This window comes from Peromyscus leucopus, chromosome 8a (assembly GCF_004664715.2).
Source record: "Peromyscus leucopus breed LL Stock chromosome 8a, UCI_PerLeu_2.1, whole genome shotgun sequence".
Classification (NCBI taxonomy): Eukaryota; Metazoa; Chordata; class Mammalia; order Rodentia; family Cricetidae; genus Peromyscus; species Peromyscus leucopus.
Genome location: NC_051085.1, coordinates 47,931,860 through 47,959,309, shown reverse-complemented (window position 1 = coordinate 47,959,309; position 27,450 = coordinate 47,931,860). Strand labels below are relative to the sequence as shown.

The following is a 27,450-nucleotide window of genomic DNA, read 5'->3' as shown; positions in this document are numbered from 1 at the left end:
GTACCCTTCCCTTCACCTACTACACACACTAGCTGCGTGGGTGGCTGTAAGTGCAGAGCAAACCCCGATGAGCCTGTTTTAAAAACAGATCGCAAAGCAGAGGATGTCGAGGGCTGGGATCTATTGGCAAGCTCAGCTGGCATCTAAGAAGCCACCCTGCAACCCCACGATTCAAAGATCTGAATTTTGACTGTGCTGAATTATTCCTTACCAGAGATAATGTAAACACACAAGTGACTATTTGCGTATAAGCTGTTAAGGACAACTGTATACAGATCAAAAAAATAACAGAGGAGTCATTTTATTGGCTGTCCACAGGAAGTTCATCACACAGGAGGCGAGGACTGCCAAAAGGTGGCACAATACAACACCCCATCTAAGCACTGACAGAAGGTTAAATGTCTGCTCGGGGCAGGACGGACCCCGTAGCCCTCTGCGGCAGGGGACGTCCATCCGAATACAGCTAAGTCCACCGCAGGATGGCATCGCCCATTGGGCTCAGTCTGTCTCTCTGGAAAGCTTCACAAGATTAAAAAGGATGAGAGGAAGTAAGACAGAGGAAGCAGCATTTCTTCTGGAATACCACCACTGGAACACACGTGTGGCATGCAAACCCGTGTCTGGTCGGCTTTTCCCTTTAGGATTTTTTTTGTTTTGTTTTGTTTTGACGAACAAATAGAATGGCGGGTCGATTTCAATTAGTAGCGTTACATTAAGTGCAATTTCAGTCCGGCCCCCAGTATCGAGAAAACCTTCCTTGTGTCAGTCCCAAGAGCAGCCGACAGAGGGTGCTGCATCCACGCAGCCTCTTCCAATTCCAGGCTCCTCCTACGGGAGGGTCCTCCTTCTCCTGGCCCACCCGGCAGATTCCAAACAAAATGTCCACTTGGCTACGTCCACTGTTTTTTTTGTTTGTTTGTTTGTCACCTGTGTCCCAGGGCTGCCCATGCAGGTCACACGGAGCTGAGCTTTACCAAGCCTCGCACGGAGTCTTCGTGCAGAGAGTCCTGGCTGGCCAGGCCCAGCAAATGCATGGTACGGCTGTGTGCCAAGGGACTGCCTGCCCCCAGCATCCTTGGCGGTGAGGGTGCCTCGTCTGGGGTCAGAAACTGGTGGCCCCCGTGTTCGTCCTTCAGGGGCATAATGTCTGAGAGCGTGGCCTCCGTGGCAAGGTTGGGCATGGAGGAGGGTGGCGTGGGCTGACCCAGCGTCAGGCTAGCGCACGGGGTGCCCAAGCCTGGCTTCCCGGGCATGTGCAGCTCTTCGCTGGTGAGGCTGGGCTCGCTCTGAAGCAGAGGAGTGGCCGCGGCCTGTAAAACGAATTTGGTGCTCTGAATGCACTGGTCTTGGTCGCACTGGAGAGCAGCAGCCGGAGCCAGCAAAGAGAAGGTAGAGAGGACGCAGGGAAGGGAGAGGGTGAGACAGGGGAGGGTGGGTGTGGGAGAAGAGAAACTGTTAGTGACTTGTCAGTGAGGCAGAGACAAGGAGCAGACACCCGGAGAAATCCTAGCACGAAACACGTACAGATTTGAGTGGCCGGATAAAGTGCTCTGATGGGCAGGCACTCACCGGTGGCCTCCAGGGTGCAACATCAGCTATAAGCTATGATACTCATGGCCTTCATTCCAAACTTAAAGGATGCCGTTTACAAATAATCCCAGCAAAGAGCCACAGGATTTCCCCACCCTCAGCAGTAGAGAGCATTGCCTCTTGTAGGTTGAGACCTTTGTGTATAGATTTGTATGTGATGTGCATGCAAGTGTGTATACATCTGTGTGCGTGTGTTTGTATGTGCACCTCTCTCTCTCTCTCTCTCTCTCTCTCTCTCTCTCTCTCTCTCTCTGTGTGTGTGTGTGTGTGTGTGTGTGTGTGTGTGTGTAGATGTTGAAATCAGGTATCTTCCCCCATAGCTTATATAGAGAGGCAGTGTCTCGCACTTGAACCCAGAATGTACCAGTTTGATTAGTCTAGCTGGCCATCTTACTCCAGGTACCCATTTCTGCCTCCTGTGTGCTGGGTAGAGGTGGGTGATGTCGCACAGCGGTGAGACACATTTCTAGTGTGTGGGATGAGGATCCCGATTGCTCAGCCCACCCTGGCTCTGAAGTGTGTAGAAGCCTGAGAACAGCCAGAAGACACTGCACAGAACATGGGGATCGCAAACCCCATCCTGCTTGGAGCCTCACAGTGGAGTCAGAAAGCAGCTTTACCACAGCCAGAGGAGGATTGAATGTGGATCTCGGGTCAGATCACTAGCTGATGCTCCACTTCCTTTCTTTAAATAGAAGGACTATAAGGCACACAGCGGCTGGGGGGCTTACTCAAGACCTCCTAACTAGATGGATCTGGTGTTTGACGCTGGGGTCCTTTGACTGCAAATCAACAACTACTACATATGATACTTGGTGAATATTGGCTTTACTTGGCTCAGTATTCCCTGATTTTTTTAAGTCGCTACAGAACCACATACTAATTGCCCTGTTACTGCCAACAGGCACAACCAGATGTGCCACGCCACTCAGTACCAGCAATCCTAAAGCAGCCAACAGGAACACGTACAAAGCAGCCTTAATGGGGTCAGTGAGAGCAACCGCCTGAGCTTGCAAATCTCCACTTCATTCCCTGGTGTGTGTGCACTCTTCCTAGAGCATGCCTTCTCAAGTTCCCTACTCTGTCTACTGTAGAAAAGATGGTGGACAACAAGGAACCTCCATATGGAGTTTGCTTTCTTTATAGACATTTGGGCAAAGAAACCTGCCCTTGCCTCAGTTGCTGACATTATACTGTCCAAACTGGACCAGCAGGATGGAAAAAAAAAAGCAACTGCCAAACTTTGCCAAGACAAGCTAGGACAGCCCTTCAGAATTTCCTGCTTCTCAGAAATGTCTGTCAGATATACTAGGCCTGTAGGACAAAGATGGATGCCCCAACGTTACAGAAAGAACTTTGGGTGACTGTTCAGGCGGCCAGATGTCCCTGTTGTTAGGTAAAAATTCTACATTCTGGGGTCTTTGATGGAGTTGAAGACTAGATAGTCATAGTTAAAGTTTTCCTTAGTTATGATAAAAGATAAATTAGGTATAAAACTTTAAAGTCACAAAGATAAAATAGAATATTTTCTCTAATTTTGCCAAATGGATATTCTTACTTAATAACTGTTTTTGTTGTATATAATTTTGCCATGTTAAAGTTAAAACCTTCCTTTTTTAATTAGACAAAAAGGGGGAAATGTGGAATATTCCTTTACACTGTGTGAATATATGTCTCTATGATTGGTTTAATAAATAAGCTGACTGGATAACAGCTGAACAGGATAAGGTTAGGTAGGAGAGCCAAACTGAGAATGCTAGGAGGAAGAAGGGTGGAGTCAGGAGTTGCAGAGAGAAGCAAGATGGGCATGCTATACTGAGAAAAGGTACCAAGCCACATGGTAAAGCATAGATAAGAAGAGTTAGCTAGTAACAAGTCTGAGCTACTGGCCAAGCATTTATAGTTAATGTTAAGCCTCTGAGTGGTTATTTGGGGGCCGGTACGGGACAGAAACTTCTGCTTACAGATGAGAAGGCTGAGGTTCCAAGGAGTTGGCAGGTATGAGAAGTTTAAAGCCCCTGGCTTCAGGGCTAGAGCTAACTCAAAGGGGAGCTCTGGGCGGTGATATAACCTTGGGGGTGCGGAGTCCCCGCCAGTGGAATCTCAAAGAAACCAGGAGGAGGGGATGGGAAGCTACAAACAACAACTATGGCCTGGAGGTGGGGCGGGTCACATTCTTTGCATACATCTTTTCTTTTTGTCACAGAGGCCCTCTGGAGCAAGGCAGCCCCTATATCCGGGTCTTCTCCTGCGACACACCCTTTGGTGTTTTACTAGGTTGACTCATGGCTTGCTTAAAAAAAAAAAAAAAAAAAAAAAAAAAACAGCGCAAATGCAGTCTTAGTGTCACTGGCTGGAACCCTGCTGAAAATGCTTTGCAGATTCTCGCGGTGACACCTGGTGCCATCTGGGCTGTGGAGAATCTCGGCTGGCAAAGTGTGTGCTGTGCAGACACTAGCGAAGGGGTTAAACTCTCCCACTTTCACAACTGAATTTAGGTTCCAGTTCTCCGAGAAGGGCAAACAGGTGTCTTTTCCACCAAAGGGCCATTTATCTACAAGGCCCTCACCTTCAGGGTCCAGGGAGAGACTAACACAGAGGGTCTGATTCAGCCTCACAGTGTCTCAAGGACAAACCCCGCAGCCCCCTCTGAGTCACGTCCAAGCTTGTGCAGATGTGCCCCAAAATGAGAAGCCTAAACCTCAGCCAATTAAAAATATACTGATATAACTTGCTGCTTGCTTAACCAATTATGGAGCTGACCTTGAAACTCCCCTCAGCTGGGCTTAAAAGGAGTCTGGACATTCATCTCAGGGTTGTCGCCATTTTGTACAGGTGAGCAATCCCACATGCGTGTGGTATAATAAATGTTCTTTGTTCTTACATATGATTTGAGTCTGGGGTCTTCCTTCAGCGTTTCCTAGGACCCTAGAACTAGGACCTGAGTATGATTCCCCAAATCCATGTTAAATAAAGAAAGGGAGGAGGAGGGAGGGGAAAGGAGAGAGACAGACAGAGAGAGAGAGAGAGGAGAGGGAGGGAGAAAGAGAGGGAGGGAGAGAGAGGGGGGGAGAGGGAGAGAGAGAGAGAGGAGAGGAGAGAGAGAGAGAGAGAGAGAGAGAGAGAGAGAGAGAGAAGAGAGAGAGAGAGAGAGAGAGAGGAGCCAGGCATGGCAGCATACATCTGCCATCCCAATACTGGGAAGGTAGAGATGGGTGGATTGTAAGAGCTGACAGGCCAGCCAGCCCAGACTCCTTGGTGATTCCAGGCCAGTGAGAGACTCTTTCAGAAAACAAAGTGGACAGCACGGGCAGAACACCACCAGAGGTTAACCTCTGGTCTCCACACTGACCTCTGCCCCCACTGTACCCTACACTCACAGTGGCAAACACATGGGCATGTATGAACACACACTTCTGCATAAAGTCACTCAGCAATCTTTCCAAGTGTCTATTTTAACCCTGATCTCTACACACATTAAAAAATTTTTTTATGTGCACTGGTGTTTTGCCTGCTTGTATGTCTGTGTGAGGGTGTCAGATCTTGAAGTTACGGACAGTTGTTAGCTGCCACATGGGTGCTGGGAATTGAACCCGGGTCCTCCAGAAGAGCAGTTGGTGCTCTTCACAGCTGAGCCATCTCTCCAGCCCACACATTGTTGAAATGTCTTAAAGGATGGGTAGGCATAGTTGCAAATACTCTCTGGTTGTATTCTGTGTTCATAAGCCTCCTTAGCCTCCTCCTAGCTTTATCTGGTACCAGTGAGCTCAGGTTTAGGACCACGAGACTAAGGGCTGAAATCCTGCTGGCCCCTGTGTCTCTGAAAACCATCCAAGTCATTCAAATGGACTCCTGTCTAGAAAACCAGCCCCTTCTGGGGGCCCACAGGACCCAGGTCTGCCTGTAGGGTATTGTCCAGATCACTGTTTTATTGAACAAGGAACAGGGTGGGGCTTCATCAGATTCTAGCCAGTGATCGCAGGAAGGCTCTGCACACTGGAATTTATAATTTCCGCACTACATAGTGTCTGCAGTGAACATCTCCCTCGAGAAATTAAATCAAATGAATCAGAACTATGCAGGGCTGTAATTGTATTATATATATACACACACACAAATAGACATTTTTTTCAGGTCAGAATTTTTCTATATTTATCATACTGTCCAAATTCTAAGGATGATGATTGGATGAACTGCCATGATGGTGAATCCTATTTGAGAATATTATAGGTTTGGAAAACAGCCAGTGTTTTCAAGGTTACTATGGAGACGCTCAATAAAAAATATTCTCACATCCTTTTTTTTTGACCTTTGCTTCTAGTTTCTATTTCCTCTTGTTGATTAAAAAAGTCTTTTAAAAGTTTCATTTATTTCTTTATTTATTGTGTGCGCGCGCCGCGTGTGTGTGTGTGTGTGTGTGTGTGTGTGTGTGAACATGTATGTGCTCTCCTCCCCCCCCCCCCCCGTGGGTCCTAGGCTTCAAATTCAAGTTGTTGGGCTTGGCTGCAAGTAGCTTTAACCATTAAGCTTTCCTGCAGCCCCCACTCTTGATGTTTATATTTAATTTTATTTCTTTCTCCCTACACGTTCTGTTTATTTCCCCTCCATGGTTTTTCTTTGATAGATTTCCTTCCCCGTGCATTTCTTCCATTCTCCTCCCTCCCTCCCTCCCTCCCTCCCTCCCTCCCTCCCCTCTTCTCTCCTTTTCTGTCTTCCTCTCTCTCCTCCTCTTTCTCTCTCCCTCTCTCTCACACAGGCACCAATGCTCTCTCTCTCCCTCCCTGTCTCTCCCCCTTTCTCTTTCTCACCTTGAGCCTTTTTCTGTCTCTCTGCTTTACCAGCTTTCTGTTTGAGGACTTTTTAACCCTCCAACACTAGAGGGCGCTATCACCACTTGTGTGTTTCTCTCTAAATTTGGTGGCTCTCAGATATATTTGAATTTATCTAACATGTTAGATAATCTTGAAGAGAAAGAAGTGCCCAGATTTATGATGGTGAAAGTTCATCTACATGAACAGCACATGGAAAAAAAACCTTCATTTTCAAAATAATCCTTTGAAAAGGGCCACATTAATCAAACAATGGTTATATCATATGAAATTACTGGGCTTTTTTTTTTTTTAGATTAAAAATTGTTTCAGATACTAAATGCGAACAGAGTGGAAGCTGCCTGTGGATGAGTGTCTACCAGCAGACCTCTGCGTCTGGAGTGCTGGGACTTTTGTTCTGAGTCACAGCCCAAGGCAGTGTCCATGTTTAAACGGTAAAGAAATCCTTTATGGTTTCAGATGTTCCAATGCCACACATGAAATGACCATTTAATGCTTTGGTATGAAACTACCATAGAGGGCCAGTGAGCTGGCTCAGTGGGTAAAGGTGGTTGCCGCCAAGCCTGAAGACCCGAGTTCCCACTCAGATCCCACATGATAGAAGGATCAAGCTGACTCCCATAGACCTCCTTGAACTTCCACCAGCAAGATCATTTACTTTCAATTTGTGTAGATTTTGGGTAAAACTATACTGTTCTGGCTGATATCTGAAATAAACCTAGTATTTGGAGGAAAGTCTGCCTTTTTGAAACGCTAAGCATTTTCTAGGCATTCTGTATACTATACATTTACAATGGCTTAGATTCCTTGTAGCTTTTGCTCCAATTCTGTCTAAAGGATTCAAGCTGGACAGGGTTTACTTCCGCTGGGTTGTAAAGCTCTGTCCGGGGCCTTATGGGCACACATCTATAGTCAGAAGACCACCGCCCCTTCCAGAGTCTGCCTGAAATGCAGATTTGGGTTAGGACGATTCGGCCTCCCAGTCTGCTGTGTTACTCTTTCCTAGTCTGTGCCTCCCAGGTTCTGCAGAGAGACTCCTGCAGCCCTAGTTAGTCTAAGAGGGCAACCACTGCCCAGTCTTGTCTGATATTGGATTAAGGGCAGTGTTAGTTTCCCACGACTCTGACAAAATCCCGGAGTGAACCAATTTGAAAAGAGGGCAGATTTACTGGGTGGGGTTCATGGTCTCAGCCCACGGTCACATGGCCCCGTGGCTCTGGGCCTGGGAGACACAGTATGCTATCGTGGGGATATAGCAGTGGAGAAGGTCTGTTTGCCTCAGACAGGCAGGATGAAAGCAGAGAAAAGGACTGGGTTCCCAAGATCCCCTTCAAGGGCACACTCCCCACGGTCTTTTTCCAACTAGGCCCTTCCTCTGTAGGATTCCACCACCTCCCAACAGGTGGGAACCAGGCCTTGAACATTTCAGAGCTGAACTCCTTAAACAAGGAGGATATCAAATATTAATATCAACATATATTGATATTATATATCAAATATTAATATCAAATATATAAGATATATCAAATATATTTTTTAAAGTCCTAAATACACACTTTAATTATCTGTACATTTAGCAAATGACCCCTAAAGGGTCTCTGTGGCTACAGCTTCAAAATATAAATATGTATTCTGTTTCTAGTGCTACTCAGAAGGCGTCACTTATTCACCAGTCTAATGGGCATCCATTCTTCCTGACGCGGATGGGAGCTGGATGGCACCATCGTGTGCATACGCACTGTGACAGAAAGGATGTCGTGCTGGGTACCTCAGGAAGCAGTGAGGAAAGGGGCCTGGAGATGCAAGCCCCAGTTAGCATTGGGGTGACTTGCATAGAACGGCACTGTGGCGCCTCGGGATTTCGCTGGCGTTCAGGTGGTCGAGCTGTGCCTGCAGTTGCCTGTCCCACTTCAAGCTGCAGAGCCCCCTTACCATGCTCTAACGTCCTCCTTTGGAATCTGTAGTGGAGGGATGGTCACTTAGGGGCCCCACCACCTCCAGCCTACACGAGATGCTCAGTTATTGGTGACTTTCCTCATTCCAGAGAGGAAACAGACTTCCTGGGTACTCAGGTGCCACCTCCCATGAATATCTATCCATCTTTCTGATGCAAAGTCTCAGAGTTTTCATCTGAGGCCTTCAAGCCCACAATATCTCCCCCCTAAAACACTGCCCGTTTCTGTAGGTGCACTTTCCTCACTATAGAGGAAATGCTTTCTTGATCAGGATCCCGGTTCTAAAATAAACTGTGGGAACATACGGGACTAAAGATCCCTTTCTCTCCATCATTTTCCTTCCTCAGATGCTTCTCCTTTAAGGTCAGAGGCACTGGAGGTGGGTTTTGGTCACAGTCGATTGTGGTGATTTGAATGTGAAACGTCCCCCAAGAGCTGTATATATTTGAACACTTGGTCTCTAGCTGGCAACCGTGTTTGGAGAGGTTGCGGAACCTTTAGGAGGCGGAACTTTGCTGGAGGAGGCACACCACTAGGGGTGGGCTTTGCGAGTTTCTGGCCTCTCTCCACTTGCAGTTTGCTCTCTCAGCTTCTCTCTCTGGCTTCCTGCCGCCGTCCCTCCCCCACCGTTATGGACTCTCCCTGTGGAATCATGAGCCCCAAAAAAAAACCCTTCCTTCTGTAAAAGCTGTCTTGGGTCATGGCGTTACATCACAGCAACAGTAGAGGACTCAACACAGAGATCATCTCTTAGGTCAAATCCAGCAATTATTGCTGGAAGAGTAGGTAGTGAAAGCGTGACTCTGGGCATGTGGGAACCTTTGCGATCTCATGCCCTTTACTCACAGAGACAAGGCATCTACTTCTGGGAGTGATGAGTGACAGGTACCGGGCTGGTGTACACTCTATATACAAAAATGACCAGAGCGGCAGACGCATGTGGTGGCAAGTGGTGAAAGTAGACTATGCACACACGCTGGTAAATTCTGAGGAAGAGAAACTCACACGTTAAGTTCTGTGACCAAACAAATTCCCCAAGGACTAGCATTTGACCACAGCGTGGCAGCCCTGCTGGCTGGGAAAAATAGAGGTCGGGTATGAGGATACCAGTGGCTGGATGTGAGAGGGTCAGGACATTGGAGGATGCTGGGTATGGAGGGGATACAGGGAGTCTCCTCTAACTTTTTAGCACAGGGCTGTGAGCTCTTTCAGGACTTGTAAGTCAGTAGCTACAAGGAGGCCAACAGTTGAATAGGGATGCTACAGGTTGACATAGAGAGTGTTGATCTGGTCTCATCAACACCCTCCATCACTATCCCTGGCATCCAGCTAAGATACCAACAGTGCCTTAATAAGAACAAGAACTGTCTCCTAGCTGGGCATGATGGCACACGCCTTTAATCTCAGCACTCGGGAGGCAGAGGCAGGCTGATCTCTGAGTTTGAGGCCAGCCTGGGCTACAGAGCAAGTTCCAGGACAGCCAGAGCTGTGACTTAGAGAAACCCTGTCTCTAAAAAGCAACATCAACAACAACCGTCACAGATGGTGTGTTGACTACGTCAGAAGAGACTGTAGACAGGTCACACATTCAGGCACGACCTGGTTTTGTGACGGTGACAAATGAATCATGTTCTGCAGGGAAAGCCTGTGGGGTGTGACTAAAGCATAAAACACCCCTCTCCATAGAAGCACCTCCACGGGGAAGCCCTGGGCAGGGGGGTTAGAAGAGCACTTCCCATGGAGTCAGACTGTCAGCTCAGCCCCTGGTGAGCTGAGCTGTGTGGCATACTTAACATTGAGGAATTTGTCTCCTCAATGGGACAATTAGCATGCTCTCACTTGGTCTCATTAACACCTCACCTTTGAGAAGATTCAATGAATGCAAATAAATGCAAAGAATTGAGTCAAGTGACACACAGTAATTATTGACACAGTAATTAATCTCCACCTCGTTCCCTCTCTCACTCTTAACCAACACCAATTATTAGAGACTATTGTAGACACTGGGGCTGAAGTACTGAACAAATAGTATGAAGACATTTATTACTGTTGTTACATTATTATTGTTAAAATATTGGAAATTTTGTGTGTGCATATGTTCATATGTATAAATATGGTATATGTCCTTATGCATTAAAATTGGAAATTTTGTGTGTGCATATGTTCCTATGTATAAGTATGGTATATGTCCTTATGTGGGGTGTGGGTATACGTGCCATCGCTGAAGCCAGAGAAGGACATTGGGTATCTTGTTCTGTCACTCTTGGCCTTGTTCCTTTGAGTCAGAGTCTGTCACTGAAACTGGAGGTAGGTTGGTGGCCAGCAAGTCTTAGCAATCCTGTTTCCACCACACAGTGCCAAGATGACAGGTGTGTGTGCATGCCACACCTGACTTTTAACACAGGCACTGGGATTCGAACTCATGACCTCATGCTTACACACCAAGTGCTCTTATTCGCGGGGCCATCTTTCTAGTCCTTCTGGTTGAGACATGATCTCATGTGGCCCAAGCCAGCTAATTTGCTGTGTCGCTGAGGATGACCTTGAACTTCTAACTGCCTCTGTTTGCCAGGTGATGAAATTATAGGCATGAGCCACCATACCTAGTGTGAAATGCTTTTTCAATCCAAGTCAAATACTAATTCATTGAAATTCATAGGTCCCTGAAATTTGACTTTCATTCTCCTTAGGGTATGAACGACTGATGATAAATCTCTCCCCACAGTAGGCTTTCATGGGGGCGGGGTCATGAGGATGACAGGCTGTGGGGACTGAGAGACTATGGGAGACACTCATACACACATCCACTTTCCACATTTCTTCACTAGGTGCCACAGAGCGTGGGGTGCAGAGTAAGAACTCAGGTCAAACTGTGTTTTCCTTAGGTAACTTCCCAAAGCTCTGTATACCTGATTCCTTAATCAGTAAAATGGAGGCAACATTGATGCCAGTCTCCTGGGGTCATTGTGGAGGTCATAGGTGTCATCCATGCAAAAGTCTTGGTACAGCCCGTGAGAGGCCACAGCTGCTAGGTTATGGAAATGGTGAACACACGTGATATAGGTGGGCGTGAATGGGAAGAGGTGAGTGGGTGAGAGCTCAGCCCAGTGCCATTCTTGTCACACAGCTGTGTCCTCTGGCCCCAGTCTGGTCAGTCTGGGACTTACGGCACGGGGCACTGGAAACCATAAATGTGTTCTACGTGCTTGGACGGTATGCTGGTTACTTTGCTGTCAACTTGACATGGCCAGGATCGTTTGGGAAGAGGGAACTTCAGTTGAGAAAATGCCTCCCTCAGGTTGGTCCGTAGGCAAGTTTTCTTGACTTGTGTTTGATGTGGGAGGGCCCGGCCCACTGTGGGTGGGGCCACACCCCTGGCCAGGTGGTCCCCAGTTTTATAAGAAAGCAGGCTGAGCAATGCCAGTCAGCAGCATTCCTCCATGGCTTCTGCTTCAGTTTCTGCCTGAAGTTCCTGCTTCCCTTGATGGCCTGTGACTCAGGATGGGTAAGCCAAATAAACCCTTTTCTCCCTAAGATGCTTTTGATCGTGGTCTTCATCACAGCAATAGAAAAAAAATGAAGACAGATGCCAACAAGCAGATGGCAGAATGGAGCAATGGCAGCATGGTGGCAAGAAGCATGGGCCGAGGTGGCATCCGCACTGGAAGGGACCCTGAAGGAAGGTCGATGTTGAGCTATCCCCTGTCCATCATTGCTGGGAGTACTCAGCTCTCCCCAGCCTGGCATCTTAGAGCAACAAGCTCTGGGCACTGGACATTTTTCTCTTGGACTGAGGAGGACTGGAGTCCCAAGTCCACCTGAGGACCTAGTTCTAACCTCTGGGTCCACAAAGACCAGGCTTATCCAAAGGCTTGCTAATACTCTCATCAGTGGGTGGGAGTCTTGTGACCAAAAAGACTTCTTGCATGGAGCCACCCTGGGGTCCTCACAGCAGAGGCAACTCAGTGAGGTACCCTTGAACTAGACTTTCACGTTTATCTGTCTGTGAGCCACTTCGTTCACAAGTCACATGCATGCTCAGGAATTCTTAGGGAATAAGAAAAAGCCCCACACAAATCATTTATAAAATGTGATTAATTTTTCATGAATGCTAAATTTCATGACTAATGAAGCTGGCATGCTCATGGACTCCTGGAAACTAGGCATTTGCTAATTTTAATTTTGCAGTTTTCATATTTCAGAATTTGCTTTTATTTTTCCAGGTCTAAAAATTCTTTTTGTCATCCTGGAAAATGCACAGGCATTTATCCATCGCACCCAGGGGATTAAATGGCCGTGACCTTGCTCCCTTAGCCCATGGACTAATTTGATCTTCTCAAAGCTATTACTTCTAGGAGCCACACTGCCAGGTATGACCCAAAGAAGACTTCTGTCTAGATCCTGGTGTCATGTTCAGGGTGGATGGAGATCTTTTTGCTTACAGATATGGCTAAAAGTGGAGAGGAGAAAAATGGAAAAAGGCAAGCAATAGCGATACAGGTGTCATGAGGGTAAGGGACGCCTTCTCGACCATAAAGGACAACTCCATGAGATGGAGCCCATACTTGACAATGAGTTTGACAACTGAGGCTAGAGAAGTCATGGGCCTGGGGAAATCTACTGCTGTCCTTCTGCTGAGCAAGTACAGCAGTAAAATCACTCGTAGAGCAAAGTGCCATCCTCATAGACCATCGCATCCCTCAGCCCTCACTAGAGAAGCTGCTTCTTGCAGTAGGTGGTGATTAACACAGAGAACCCCAACTGGACAATGTGCGGAGTGGAAGACTCCCTCAGGGCTCTGGCATCTATGCAGAAGAGGAGGCAGAAAGGGCCGAGGGATGACTTCAAAAAACCAGTGTTTTCCAAGCACAAGAGGGCTGATGCACATATGGATGCACAGAGACCGACAGCGTGCCCAGGAACCATGCAAGCACTTGCCAGACAAAATTCCAGTACAGAGGAGGGAAGTGGGGATTAAAATCCCACCCCTAGCCAGAAAGCTATCTGCTGGAAAAGGGAAAATCAGTTTTCTTCAGTGGTGTGACACTGGGGGTATCAACCACATGCCAGGGCAGACCCATGCTCAGGAGCAGTTAACCAACACAAAACAGACTCAATTTTTGGGGGGAGGGCTTTTCAGGTTTTTGTTTTTCTTTCTTTCTTTCTTTCTCTCTTTTCTTTTTTTTTTTTTAGAAAGAACATGAAGTTGGGTGAGTAAGGAAATTGAGGAAGATCTGGGAGGATATGGGGAGGGGGAAGAATATGATTAAAATAAATCACATGATAAATCAAAAGATTTTTTAAAAGATAAAAAGGAATCACCAGGGGGTGGGGATTTAGCTCAGTGGTAGAGTGCTTGCCTAGCAAGTGCAAGGCCCTGGGTTCGGTCCTCAGCTCCCGCGGTAGGGGAGGGGGAAGCAATCACCACCTCTGGGACTATAACAATCTCCACGTGTGAACCTTCCCCTGGGATTCTGACTAACTGGAAGTCAGGTGAGCTCCCAGGCTGGTGGAGTGATAATGGATCAGACTAAATTGTCTTTTCAGTTCTCCAATGGTCAAGGTCAGGTCAAAGGGTACCAAAATTGAGGACATTTTCTCCCAGAGTCATACAATACATCATGGACTGGCTTTGAACTCATGATCTTCCCGCCCCAGCCTTCTGAATGCCACCTCAGTCATGTCTCCCTCAGTCAAAGGCTGCCCTATCTCAGTGGTGGGGATTGAATCTAGGACCCCATGTATTCTAGGACCTCAAGCACTTCACTGCTGAACTCTCTCTGACCTCAAGAGCTTTTAAAATAGAAACATGTGTGTGTGTCAGGGGATGCGACATCTTGCATCATATGACCCTTGGGAGTGTGATGGCTAATTTTCACTGTCAGCTTGACTGGATGCAGAAGCACCTATGAGATTGAGGTACATCTTGTATGTCTGTGATTGTTTCCAGGAGAGAGGGGGGGGGAGAGGGGGGGGGGGGGGGGGGGGGGGGGGGGGGGGGGGGGGGGGGGGGGGGGGGGAGGAGAGGAGGGGGGGAGAGGGGGGCTACCTAGAATGTAGGCAGCACAAACATGGACTCTGGAGGGTCCGGATGGAATAGAAGGGAAAGAGAAAGCCCACAGAGTGGCAGCATCCCTGGATGGGAAGTTCCTGCTCCACACTCCTTTCTAGTCGGGACGGACAGACACCAGGAGCCAAAGACTCAGTTCCCCACTTAGGTAATTTCTGTCACGTGTTTGGTCACAGTGTCAGGAACAAATACAAGCCAGTTACCCAAGATTTTAAACCTCAGCTTTGTTCTCTGTAAAATGGTACCTTAGTTACTTTTCTATTGCTGTGATAAGACACCATGGCCAAGGCAATTTATAGAAATTCATTCTTATTATGGAGGGTTCATTTCGGCTATGGTTCCAGAAGGTTCATAATGGCAGGACAGGGGCAGCAGGTGGGCACGGTGGCTGGAGCAGGAGACGGGGAGGGTTACCCACTGGGAACGGTGTGAGGCTTTCTGAAACCTCCAAGCCCACCTCCCAGGGAAGCACTCCAGCAAGGCCACACCTCCTAGACCTCCCCAAACAGTTCCACCAACTGGGGACCAAGTGTTCCAATGTCTGACCCTATGCGGAACATTCTCACCCAGATCACCGCAAATGGGGATACCTTCTAAGCTGTAATGAGAAGGGACAAGACGGTCCTTGCAAATAGCAACACTTTAAAAGTTATTAACAGAGAGAAACCTCAGCCTGGCATCATTTGATGCAGTGTGGGTCTGTACCAAATAAACTTGGCTTTGCTTCCAAATGGCTTGAAGTTCACTTTACGACTCTGACTAACTCAATGGATTTGCGTGTTTGTTTCACATTGAAGATTAGGATACAAGATTTTTCAGAGTTGGTTGTGGCGCTAACTATATACAATAAATACATAAAAAGGAAAGTGATGGATCTCTTGGCAAACATCTGGGCCAGCTGCTCCTGTTTCCAAGGAGCGGAGGGGAGATGCCCTGCTACCTCAGGCTGCATTAGACACCAGGCGGCTTGGGAGCTGTTATGTACTGGTCACACCCTGCTGGTCCTGGTTCTGTTGGGCTGGCAGTGTGTGTGTGTGTGTGTGTGTGTGTGTGTGTGTGTGTGTGTGAGATGGTTGTGGGTGGGATGTCTATTGTCTGTTACAGGTAGTCTAGGAAGTCAAACGAAAGGAATGTTCTAATAGCGCCAAAGAAGTTATGTGCTGCCACTCTTAAAATACCATCGCTAATTTTACCCTATGTTGACAGCTCTGGGGAACTGCTGGGTATGTGTGTTTGGCCCCAATGCTACTCAAAGGGAGAGAGAGCAGAGCAATGGTAAAAGATCTGTGACCCTTGGTGGAGTTGCTTGGCTGGAGGTGCCAGTCTCTCAGCTGGGAGAGTTACATGTATCTTTAAAAGTAAAATAATAAAGTAAACACCACAATCAGGGCTGGGAAAACAGCTCCGTGGGTAAAGTGCTCCCCATCCAAGTGTGAGGACCTATGTGTGCTTGGATCCTCAGGGCCCACATAAAGCTGGACGTGGTGGTGCAGATCCACATGCAGGAACAAGATGGGCGTCAGAGGCAGGAGAGTCACCAGGAGACCACAGGCTACCGGCCTGGCATACACAACAGTGAACAGTAAGAGACACTGTCTCAGGCAAGGCAGAAGTCAGTGACTGAGAACTGAAGATGTCTTCTGACTTCTACATGTGTGCTGTGACATGTGTGCACGTGTACTCACGTATGGGAACACACATAAACAAACACACATTCTCTCACACACACAGATTAAAACAAAGATTATCCTCTGAAAATAAATCCCTTCTTACCCCTCTGAGAATTATTTTGTGTGCTTTTAAAATGAGTTAAAGTTTGTTACTGTGTGTGTGTGTGTGTGTGTGTGTGTGTGTGTGTGTGTATGGGTGTGTGCATACCACAGCATATGTGTGGAGGTCAGAGGAAACTTGGCAGACTTGGTTTTCTCCTTGTAGGCTTATGTGTGTTCCGGGGGTCCAACACAGATCGTCAGGCTTGTCTCCTTGGATGGAAAGCAGCTTCACCCACTGAGCCATCTGGCCAGCCCTCCACCGTGTGCTTCTTTAATTGCCCTGAAGTCTCTATCTCTTTCTTCCACATTTACAAATGATTGTAATTTTCTGTTTGTTTTAACATTTCAGCCCTCCATTATCTCCTCTTCCATCTGTTTTTGGAATAGAACAGTACAGATATAAGGCAGATATGAGTCAACAGTAATGGGTGAGAGGCACACATCTCCACGGAGACACCCATGACTGACACTGCCCAAGAAACAGAAACTTGGAACAGACTCCTAAGCACAGAGCCAAATAACTGTCTGTGAAGGAAAGCCCAAGGCTAGAGGACTCACTGGTGAGTTCTCCTGCATTGTTGAAGAAAAGACGACATCCATTTTCACAACTTATTCAGCAGAAGACCAGTGGACAATTTTCTGAAGTAAGTCATTCTATAAGGCCAGAATCACTCTGATACCAACACTGAAAGAATTTTACAGGAAAAGGAAACTACAGACCACGTCTCTCATGCCTCAGCAGAATACCAGCAAAGTGCATCAAGAATCGTAAAAAAGATAATTGCATATCATGACCAAGTTGGATTTACCCCAGAAATACATCAGAAACATAAGACAAATGAGAAGAGAAATACACAGTGGGACTCTCAGGGGAGTGTGGCATGTAGACCAGATGGCAGCATGCCTCCATCCTCCAGAAATAATGGACGTCCTCAGTGTGGGGAATTGTGAGGCATGATGGGTTGGAGGAGGAAGAGCCGAGAGTCATGGTTCGCACTTCCTAGGAGGGGTTATCCTACGTGTTGGGATGTGATGCTCAAAGATCGGACTCATAGCAAAAGAGGAACACTGAGGACCAGAGAGGCAGGATGAGCTGCGAAGGGTCAGGGGGCTAACAGGTAGGAGGAACCCAGCTCTCACACTCATCGGTCAGATCCTCTCTTGTCCAGCTGCTCAAAAGACTACAATTGCTCTGGATCTTGCTACCCATGAACTTCAGGGAGGGAATAATATGGGCAAATGCTTACATTGTACTTGCCCTGTGTCAGGCAAGATTTAGATGCTCTCCATTAACCCACTTATCGTCACAGAAGCCCTACCAGATGACAACACTAATGTTCTCACTTTATGGATGAAAATGTGGGGTCGGGGAAAGGCTACGGAACTTGCCAAGCTCACTTATCTGGTAAGTGCTGGCCGTTTGGTCTCTGCAGTCAGTTCTCCCTCCCTCTGTCCCCTCTGTATCTAAAGGCTGGCTTCAGTTCCACCATATAATGGTCAGCACCCTGGACTCCCAGAGCTTGCCGCTGGCTGACTCCACAGCACCCCCATGTGGAAGAGATGCCTCTGTACGGCTCCTGTGACAGACGGAAGAGCATAGGATCACAGATGGACACAACATAGTTCCCTGCTATTATGGTTTGACTGTGAAATGCCCCTCATAGGCTCACAGGGTGTGACCAGTGGTGGGCGGTTCTGGAACCTCTAGGAGAAAGTAGGACACTTGGGTGTTTGTTCAAAGAGGGCATCTTCTTCCTACCTGCTCTCACTCTCCCCTCCCCCGCTCTGCTTTCTGTTCTCCCAGGAGAGAAGAACACACTCTTCATGCATTCCTGCTGCCAAGTTCTACAGCACACACTCTTCCACCACCACGTCCTGTCCAAGCAATCGTCAACTGAACCATCTGAATCGTGAGCCCAGATAAATCTCTCTTCCCTTAAGTTGTTCTCTCAGGTAGTTTGGTCGATGCAATATAAAAGCAACCAATCCATGTCCCTTTACAGAGTCCAGAGTGGCTTACAGCACCTTCAGGATGGTCTTTGTTTACTTTCTAAATCCGAGGACCACACAGAGCCGTCTGGGGCCATCGGTGCTAGGGATGCTAGTCATGAAACTAATACACGGCCACTGGTGTCCATTTATGAAGGTTTCCAGTGCTGCCTTCATAGACTTGCTTCCATCTTGTGCTGACTGCAAAGACCTTGAATTGGGGGAGGGGGGTGATCAGCACTATAAGCCCCCTATCCCTGGAATCTAGCACTCAGCGCACAGCAAGAACCTTGGAGGAGGCGCTGGGTGAATGCATGGTGGGAGTACGCATGTACATCAGCATGGGTGCCAGTCAGAGAAGCAGTCAATAGACCCTGGTGGACATTCTGGTATACTCCCCTTACAGCTAAAAAAACTGAGTGATAATTTTTCCACTGTTGGTTTAGGATTAAATGAGGTTGTTAGGTGTCTTGGACATCTGTTGCCTAACAAATTCAGTATCACCCCTTGTATAAGCATATATCCTACTCTCCCTGTTCTTGCTTCCCTCTGAGAAATACGGCACGAGGCCTCCAGCGTTCCTTGGGTGGGCCTGGGTGGATGCTCATGGAGAAGAGTTGCAAAGACTGTGTTATGTCCATACTGCTTTCAAAGGAGACTATTAGTTAGTGGTGCGACACAACACAACCAATACACCACAGCTCGCGAACCATGAGTCCGAGCATCCTTCTGCAGGGGCTGGAGCCACGGGTGACCAGGGAATGGGATGACTTCCCTACCTCTAGGTCTTGGAGATAGGCTGCCACCAACCTTCACCTTGCACCTCTCTACGCTCAGCAGCAAGATTTCCCCAAGTCTACCCCCAAGCCAGTTCCTGGGTGACACAGAAACTCCACGTAGGAGACTCAGCTGCACAAACAGCCAACAGCGGGGTGGGCGGGGACTTGAACTTCAGCTCCGCAGAAGCTGGGAGCTTCTTTAGGCACACGGAGAGGCCGCTGGCTTCCAAATACCCCAGGAAGCTCAGGCTGTGAGGGTCAGGGTCAACACGCTATGGCACAGATGTTCACGGTAAGACATTTCCCGCTCCCCCTCAACCTCCTGCTTTACAGTGGAGTGTGCATGCTGCAGGCATGCTCTGGAGAGGTGTGCAGGCAGTTTGAGTTACACTGTAAATAATGGAGCCCTGGGTCCGAGGATTGCACAGAGCGGCTGCAGGCCGGTCTAAGATTCAGGGTGGAAGTGCGGAGATGGAGTGGGCTGCCCACTGCCCACTTAAAGAAGCATGGTGCGTTATTAGAGTAGCATCGTACACTGGGTAATGGACAGCACAGGAAACAGAGACTATCATTCAGGTCCAGCCCTGGTGGGAAGGTAGATCCTGTCCTTTGACAGCTCTCTGCTTTTGAGGCAGGGGCTTCCTTCAATGCGCCATGTGCACTTGGGGCAAAGAGACAGTGTGTGTGTGTGTGTGTGTGTGTGTGTGTGTGTGTGTGTGTGTGTGTGTCTTCAGTCACAAGCTAATCAAACTAGATACCATGGTTCCTCCCTGAATACTGTGCAGCTTGGCCATTCACCTCCCCCATGCTAGCATGTCAGTCATATGGGTGTTCCAGATGTCCCTCCTACTAAGGCATTTTTTTTCCCCCAGACATGTGTTATTAGGTTAGAGGGCATGTCAGTAGAAGAGAAAGCTTCACAGGAAGCAGTGGCCCGGCTGTGGACAGCTCCTACCATGTCACTCTGCGACTGCGTGGCCCCGTACATAGTGATCCCGTTGGATGGTGCTGCTGGCTGTGGCGTGTCAGGCTGGATGTATCCTCTTCTGTCGATTAGACTGCAGAAGAACACACACAGGAAGGAGAGGGTGAGGAAAAGCTCAAAGATGATAGCAATGTGATTTAAATGTCTAGGCTGGGGTCCCTCTAGAATGAATAATTTCAAGTGCTGATTTGATGAGATCGAGAATCCCCTGAGAGATGAGCCCATGGGCATGTCTGTGGGAGATTATCTTGATTAAGGTGAACTGAGGTGGGAATATCCCACTGTCCGGGGCACCATTCCCCAGGCTAGGATCCTGGACTGTATACAAAGGAGAAAGCGAGCTCAGCATAAGCATTCCTTGTTCTGTTTCCTGTGGATACAATGTGACTAGCTGTATCAAGCTGCTCCGGTCTTGGCTTCCCTATTGTGAATTATCCTTGACCTGTGAACCAAAAGAATCCTTCCTCCTTTAAGTTACTTTTTATTAGGGTGTGTTATCATAGAAATAGGAAAAGAGATTAGAACAGGCTCTTTCTGTGATGGACCCATCTTGACATCTTGGAATATCCCATATGCATCCTCTACATGAAGCCAGTTACCAAATTCTGTCACTTTTTACTTTAGGGTACTGAGATTTGAACCTTGTATGCTAGTCATGTGCTCTAACATTGAGCTATATCTTTCCCTGTCACTTCTGCTTTTAACGAGGCCCGTGGCTCTGCTTGTTCCCCTTGTCAGTCTAAAGGCTTGTCACCTGCTACAGACCCTAGCTGCTTCCTCTTAGCTCCCAATGTCACCATTGTTCCTCTCCAGCTTCAAGGTCATGTCATCTTATCACACCCAGTCAGAAATGTACTTGGAGTGCCCGCACTGTGCTGGTGCATTGTGGGAGACCGGAGCGGACCACACCTGCATGTACTCTGCTTTGCTCTCTGTATTTATTTTCAAATCATCCCCACCAAAGCCACATTCTCTCCACTGACATTGGTTTGAGGGGGAACACTATGGTCTGACTTGTACCAATCCCCACACCTGTGAGTGCGACCCCATTTGTAACCTCTGGTTACTTTGCAAAGGTAACCATGAGAAGATGATTTCCTAATTGAGGAGGGTCTCAGCCCACTGTGACTGGTGTCCTTAAGAAGAGAAGGCAGACAGCAGTGCTGTATGGAGAAACAGACATGGGAAGGAAGCCACAAAACACAGGCACACGGACTAGAATGTAGAAGCTCCAGACCAAGGACGGCTGGCCACCACCAGAGGCTGGGCGGAGCAAGGATAAACACTTCCTACGTAGAGGGAGCAAGGCTCAACTGCTGATGCTTTCATTCCAGACTTCGGATCTCAAACTGTGAGAACTGTATGTTATTTCAAGCCCCTCGTCTCGTGACACTTTGTCATAGCACCCTAGGAAGTACTATACAGGTAGTACCAGGAGACTTAGCTTCAGAGACTCCCTGGAGGAATCCTTAAGGCCTGAACAGGGCACATGACAACAGGTTAGGTCTGTAGTAATAGGTATTCCTGACCACTTGGAGAACAGCTCTGCCTGTATCAGAGAAGTTGCAATGGGAGGTTCTTGGATGAACCCTGGATGACTACAAGCTGTAAGATGAGATAAATCCTTTTCTTCTCTGAGTTTATTTTAACCATAGTGTCACAGCAATAGAAACCCCAACTAAGATAGGTTCCCTCATACCCTCTGTGGTAGTTTGAATGTGATTGCCCCCATACGCTCATAGGGAGTGGCACTATTAGGAGGTGTGGCTTTGTAGGAGTGGGCATGGCCTTGTTGGAGGAAGTGTATCACAGTGGAGGTGGGCTTTGATGTCTCATATACACTCAAGCTACACCCAGTATCTCAGTTCACTTCCTATTGCCTGCTGATCAAGATGTAGGAGTCTCAGCTCCAGCACCACGTCTGCCTGCACACTGCCATGTCCCACCGTGATGATAATGAACTAAACCTCTGAAACTGTAAGCCACACAATTAAATGCTTTTCTTTATAAGAGTTCCTGTGATCATGGTGTCTCTTCAAAGAAACAGAAACCCTAAGGTACCCTACCCATTTCCTCAGTCTTTCACTCTTCCCTAGCCCCCTCCTGCACATGATGAGTTTTGTTTTTTGTTTTTTGTTTTGTTTTTGTTTTTGTTTGACTCGCTAGACCACCCCCTTCATCATAGACTGCCTCCTTCTTGGGAAGAGAAGGCAACTCAAGCCATGTCTGAGGTGGATGGCACTGCTGAGCGGACTGGCCTGATGGGAAGGTCCTGTTACATGAGGACACAGAGCTGAGGGAAGAGAAGGCAAGAAAGGCCAGGAGGGAAGAACAGAGATGAACATCATCACCTTCATTGGCCTGGGGCCAACCCAGGGGTGCCCATTAACACACAGAGAGGAGCCCAGTCCTTTCCCTGTCAAGTTGATTCAATGGGGTGGGGTAGAAGCGGGTAGAGATCACTCCAGCCAGCATCCTGGGTCCTCACAAGGAAAAGGAAACCCAGCTCAGCATGCCAATCTCAGAAACTGCAGCTAGGGACTTGCCACTCAAATGTCCCAAGTAGAGCTGCAGTCCCTGTCTCCGCCGATCTAGAGCATCCTTTGGCCTCTCTCTGCTCATCCTACACACACCTCCTCTTTTCCCTTCTAAGGACCCTCAGACTGTTTCTAGACTGGAGCTGTTTAAATCAGGACTCACTACCTGCTCAAGTAAACATTTCAATTGGCAGATCTCAGTTTACCTTATTAGCAAGCAATTCAAACAGTTCTATGGGGAGGCCACTCTTGAGAAGTGTCCCTTTCAAAGAACTTGGATCTTAAAGACCATGGCCAAGTCCGGCTAAAACACCCTTAGTTAGGGTCACTATTGCATTTATTTATTTATTTATTTATTTATTTATTTATTTATTTATTTAGATTTTTTGAGACAGGGTTTCTCTGTGCATGAAACCATCATCACCAAAGCAACTTGAGGAGGGAAGGGTTTGATCAGCTTACAGTTCCACATCACTGTTCACCATCAAAGGAAGTCAGGACAGGAACTTAAACAGGGCAGGAACCTGGAGACAGCAGCTGTGGCAGAGGCCATGGAGGTTGTTGCTTATTGGCTTGCTCCCCCTGGCTTTTCCAGCTTGCTTTCTTTTCCAACCCAGGACCACTTGCCAGGGATGGCCCCACCATGTTGGGCTAGGTCCTCCCCCATCAATCATTAAGAAAATGCTGTGCAGGCTTGTCTACAGCCAGACCTTATGGAGGTATCTTCTCAGTTGGGGTTCCTCCTCTCTAATGACTCTAGCTTGTGTCAAGTTGACATAAAATTAGCCAGTACAACTGAATTCTTGTCAACTTGACACATGAATGCATCACTTTTCAACTAGAACTTTTCCTTTCTCATTTATCCCCAAGATGGCACGTTAATATTAATATCACAATATAAAACATAACTTTAAAAGTCCCACATTCCTTATAAATTCAAACACATTAAAACTTCAGTGTCTAAAATGTCTAATTTCCTTAAAAATCCAAAATCTCTTTTAAAAGTTCCAAGTCTTTCACTGGTGGACTCCTGTAAAAATCAAAATTAAATTAAATACCTCTCACTTCAAGAGGGAAGAACCAGGGCACAGTCACAGTCTGAACAAAGCAAAACCAAACTCCAACAGTATAAACAACTCAATGTCCGATGTCTGGGATTCACTCGTGATTTTCTGGGCTCCTCCAAGGGGCTTGGGTCGCTTCTCGGACTTTGCCGTCGCAGCACACACAGCTTGTCTTCTAGGCTCCGGCTGACTCCACTCCATTGCTGCTGCTGTTCATGGTGGTCATGGCTCTGGCATCTCCACACCATTGGGGTCTCTGCTGGCACTGGGCCGCACTTTCACCAACAGCCTCTTCTGGGCTCTCTCATGATGCCAAGACTCGACTTCTCTGCATGACGCCTTTACTCCTTGGCCTTCAACTGCTACTGAGGCTGCACCTTCACCAATGGCCTCTCCTGACCTCTCACAGTGCCGAGCCTCAGTTGCTCTCCGTGACCCCTTCATGCCTTCAAAACCAGTACCACCTGGGTGACTCGTAGATTATCAAGTTCAGCTGCTGGTGTAAGGTACAACCTTGGCCGTCTCTGGATCACAGCTTCCCAGAAGATTTCACACCAACGAACCTGGTCTCTTCTTAATCACCACTAATTTCTCAGCTCCAATTGACCAGCACTGATTGTCCCAGCAAAGCAAAGGTTTCATTTCATTACTTCTGGAATCTTGTTAATCACAGGCAATTCTTCAGCCCCAGCTAACCAGAACCACAGGAGCTTAATTCAAAATGACAAATGGCCCTGATTGAGTCTTTAAACGTCCCCCCCCCCCCGAAACTTCACAAGCCAGGCCTCCATCTTCTGCACAGCTCTCCACATTCTTATCTTCCAGGCTCCTACAGAATAGCTCATCAAGCCTTGAACACTCAGCGGCTTTTCTTGCATGAAATTCCAAAGTCCTTTCACGGTCCTCCCCCAAACATGGCCAGGTCTACCACAGACCTGGTACCAACTTGTCCTAGTTAGGGCTGCATTTGCTGTGATGAAACACCATGTCCAAAGACACTTGGGGAGGGAAGGGTTTGATGAATTCACACTTCCACATCACTGTTCCTCATGGAAGAAAGTCAGGACAGGAACTCACACAGGGCAGGAACCTGGAGGCAGGAGCTGATGCAGAGGCCATGGAGGGAGCTGCTTTCTGGCTTGCTCCCCATGGCTTGCTCAGATTTCTTTCTTATAGAAACCGAGATCATCTGGGCAGGGATGGCACCACCCACAATGGGCTGGACCCTCCCGTATCAACCACTAATTAAGAAAATGTCCTGCAGGTTTGCCTACAGCGGGACCTCATGGGGAATCTGAGGATCTGTCTTCTCTAACGATTCCAGCTTGTGTCAAGCTGACATAAAACCAGCCAGCACAAACACCAAGTCAATCCGGTTGTGAGGGAGGCCATTTTGGTCACGACAAGTTTTGATCTGTAAATATACAAGCAGGGCCACATGCAAATCCAGGACCAGGAATAGGAAGAGCTGTGGACGGAATGAGGGGGTTTTCAGTTCCTTTCCTGGACTCCAGTGTGTATTCTGGTTAAGGGAATAATGGTCTGGGTCTTTATTCTTATGCTCCTCCAGGTCCTCTCCATGGCCTACTGTAGGACTCAATACCACTCTCAAAGAAAGACAATCTAAGATGGTGAGGGATTCATAGCTCTCAAGATATTTCCTGACCTAAGGACCCCTGAGAAGGCAGCCCAGGGGGATCTGGAACTCTTCATGAGGGGTCTGACCCTCATCTCCAGGCAATTCCTTTCTCTGGGCTTTGCCTGCTCCCGTCTGTCTGTTCCCTAAGCAGAGTCCCTAAGGAGTGGATGGGGAGCCAGGTGGTGGTGGCAGTGGCACACACCTTTAATCCCAGCACAAGGGAGGCAGAGACACTCGGATCTCTGAGTTGGAGGCCAGCCTGGTCTACAAAGCAAGTTCTAGGGTAGCCAAGACTGTTGCACAAAGAATCCCTGTCTCGAAAAACAAAGCAAAACAAACAGAGTAGATGGGGTTCCCCAGAGGCTCCTAGTTCAGGAGAGAGATATACTGCACTCCTAACATTCGGGGCCAAAGTTGGGAGAGGACCCATTTTTAGTTTTCTAGTGATTCCTCCATGATGTGAACACAGCAGCCTTGCTCTGTGGTTGAATGGCCTTGGCTACATGTCAGGGCTGTTCCTCCCCTCCAGTTACTCTTCTTCTCTGATGAGGGTTTTCTGGGGCTCACAGCAGCATGGAGTATGCATCCCACAAGCACACATCAGTGAGAGCTGCACACACAAGGGGAACTGCCTTGGAGGCTATCCGGCCACCTTGGTGGTTTCTCTTTGTTTTTCACATTTGAGACCAGATGGAGAAAGTACAAATCCATTAGAAACCCACTCAGACACACCTGCCACGGATACCTGCTCCGTTGGTATTTGTAGAGGAAAGATCAGTTTCTGAAGAAACAGTCTACTCTGGTGTCACGCACAAATCATCAAAAGTCGGCTGTATTTTGAACTTGTGTTAATTCTGACCTGGGAACCCAAGCACTGGTTCCAGTGTCAGATGGCCTGATGACCCAGCATTTGCTGGCCGTGTGATTTTGTACATGTTATTTGGATTCTGTGCCTCAGTTTACTTACCCCTAAAACAGAAGACAATGGTATCCACTTCATAGGCGTGGAATGAGCATTTCAAAAGTCGATACATACAAAGCAGGTAGGAGGTAAACGTGCACACACGTGCGTGCACATTCACACAGACACAGACACACAGACACACAGACACACATGCACTCGGAGTGCGGAGTGCGGGGGGGGGGGGGGAGGAGAAGGTTCCAGCTGCTGCCACCAGTAATGGCCACCTTCAGTGTCACGACACCCTGTGACACCACCTACTCCGTTTCCCCTAGACCTCCCTTGGGACTGTGTGAGCATCATGTCTGCACCTCAGCCTTTAGCATTTATCCCTATATGGTTTCTAGTTGCTTCCTACACACAGCTCTGGCTCCCTAATTATGCTGACCACAGGTTCCAGGTCACCCCAGAGGTTCAGCGTCAGTCAGTAAGGAGTGAGGAGGTCACATGCTTCTGTCTTCCTCTTACGAAACAGAGGACATTTCTTCCCAATAGGACACAAATTCAGTTCAAGACCAAAAAGAAGTGACGTAAGACCAAAGGAAGCTGGGCTTCTGTGTCACTGAGTGTATCTAAGGGACACACAAAGGACAGTGGAATTGGGGGTCATCTGTGGGTGTGGTCGGCTCCAGGGGGGTGGTGGTGGTGGGGTGGGCAGGCATCCGTCTCTGAGCTGCATTACCACAGACAAGACATCAGCTTTCCTGAGATCTGTGACTCTTACCTGGGGGAGATGGGCCCGCACAGGGCGACACAGCAATTTGTGAAGATATTTCCATAGCTGTAGGGATTGTAATTTTCTTTACCTCTTTTATTGGACCAAGATCCTTTGATCTGAAAGAAAAGGAACATCAATAACACAATGTCTAGAGTACCAATGCCAGAGTTTAGGGAAAACTGGACCCAGAGATGCCTTTGAAAGATGTGAACTAGGGCCGGGATGTAGCTCAGAGGGAGAACCCCTGCCTAGCACATGCCAGACGCTGGCTCCCTTGGCTAGCACTACAAACAGTCTTTACTGGGAGAAACTGAGGCATTTTCTCCCTGTGGAAAACAAGCATTTATACAAAACTTAAAAATATCCTCAAACAGCAGCTTAGATTGGGAGAGAGTGACCGTCTCTGGGATAAAAATCCTCATTTAAGATAATACGGTGCTATTAAAAGTTCCTCTAATGAAAACCAGCAGAGACTCTGTTTTTCATATTCATACCTTGCACCTGTCTTATTTGTTTATTGCATGTTATGCTGCATAGGTGTGTGGTGCGTGCACATGCATAG

The 27,450-nt window shown here is 47.8% G+C and overlaps 1 protein-coding gene across 3 annotated transcripts in view; it reads right to left on the bottom strand.

The window, feature by feature from the left end:
• Positions 1-217: 217 nt before the first annotated feature.
• The window catches only part of Zdhhc14 (zinc finger DHHC-type palmitoyltransferase 14), a 256,911-nt gene continuing 229,678 nt past the window's right edge, over positions 218-27,450 (bottom strand). For 2 of the 3 annotated variants that reach the window (XM_028888615.2, XM_028888617.2), the window contains 3 exons: positions 26,895-27,004; positions 19,940-20,042; positions 218-1,355 (listed from right to left, as the gene is read on the bottom strand). In XM_028888615.2, the coding sequence (XP_028744448.1) occupies positions 954-1,355; positions 19,940-20,042; positions 26,895-27,004 (615 nt within the window). In that variant the 3' untranslated portion in view covers positions 218-953. The remainder of the gene's footprint in view (positions 1,356-19,939; positions 20,043-26,894; positions 27,005-27,450) is intronic. The other variant, XM_028888616.2, reaches the window with a different exon arrangement.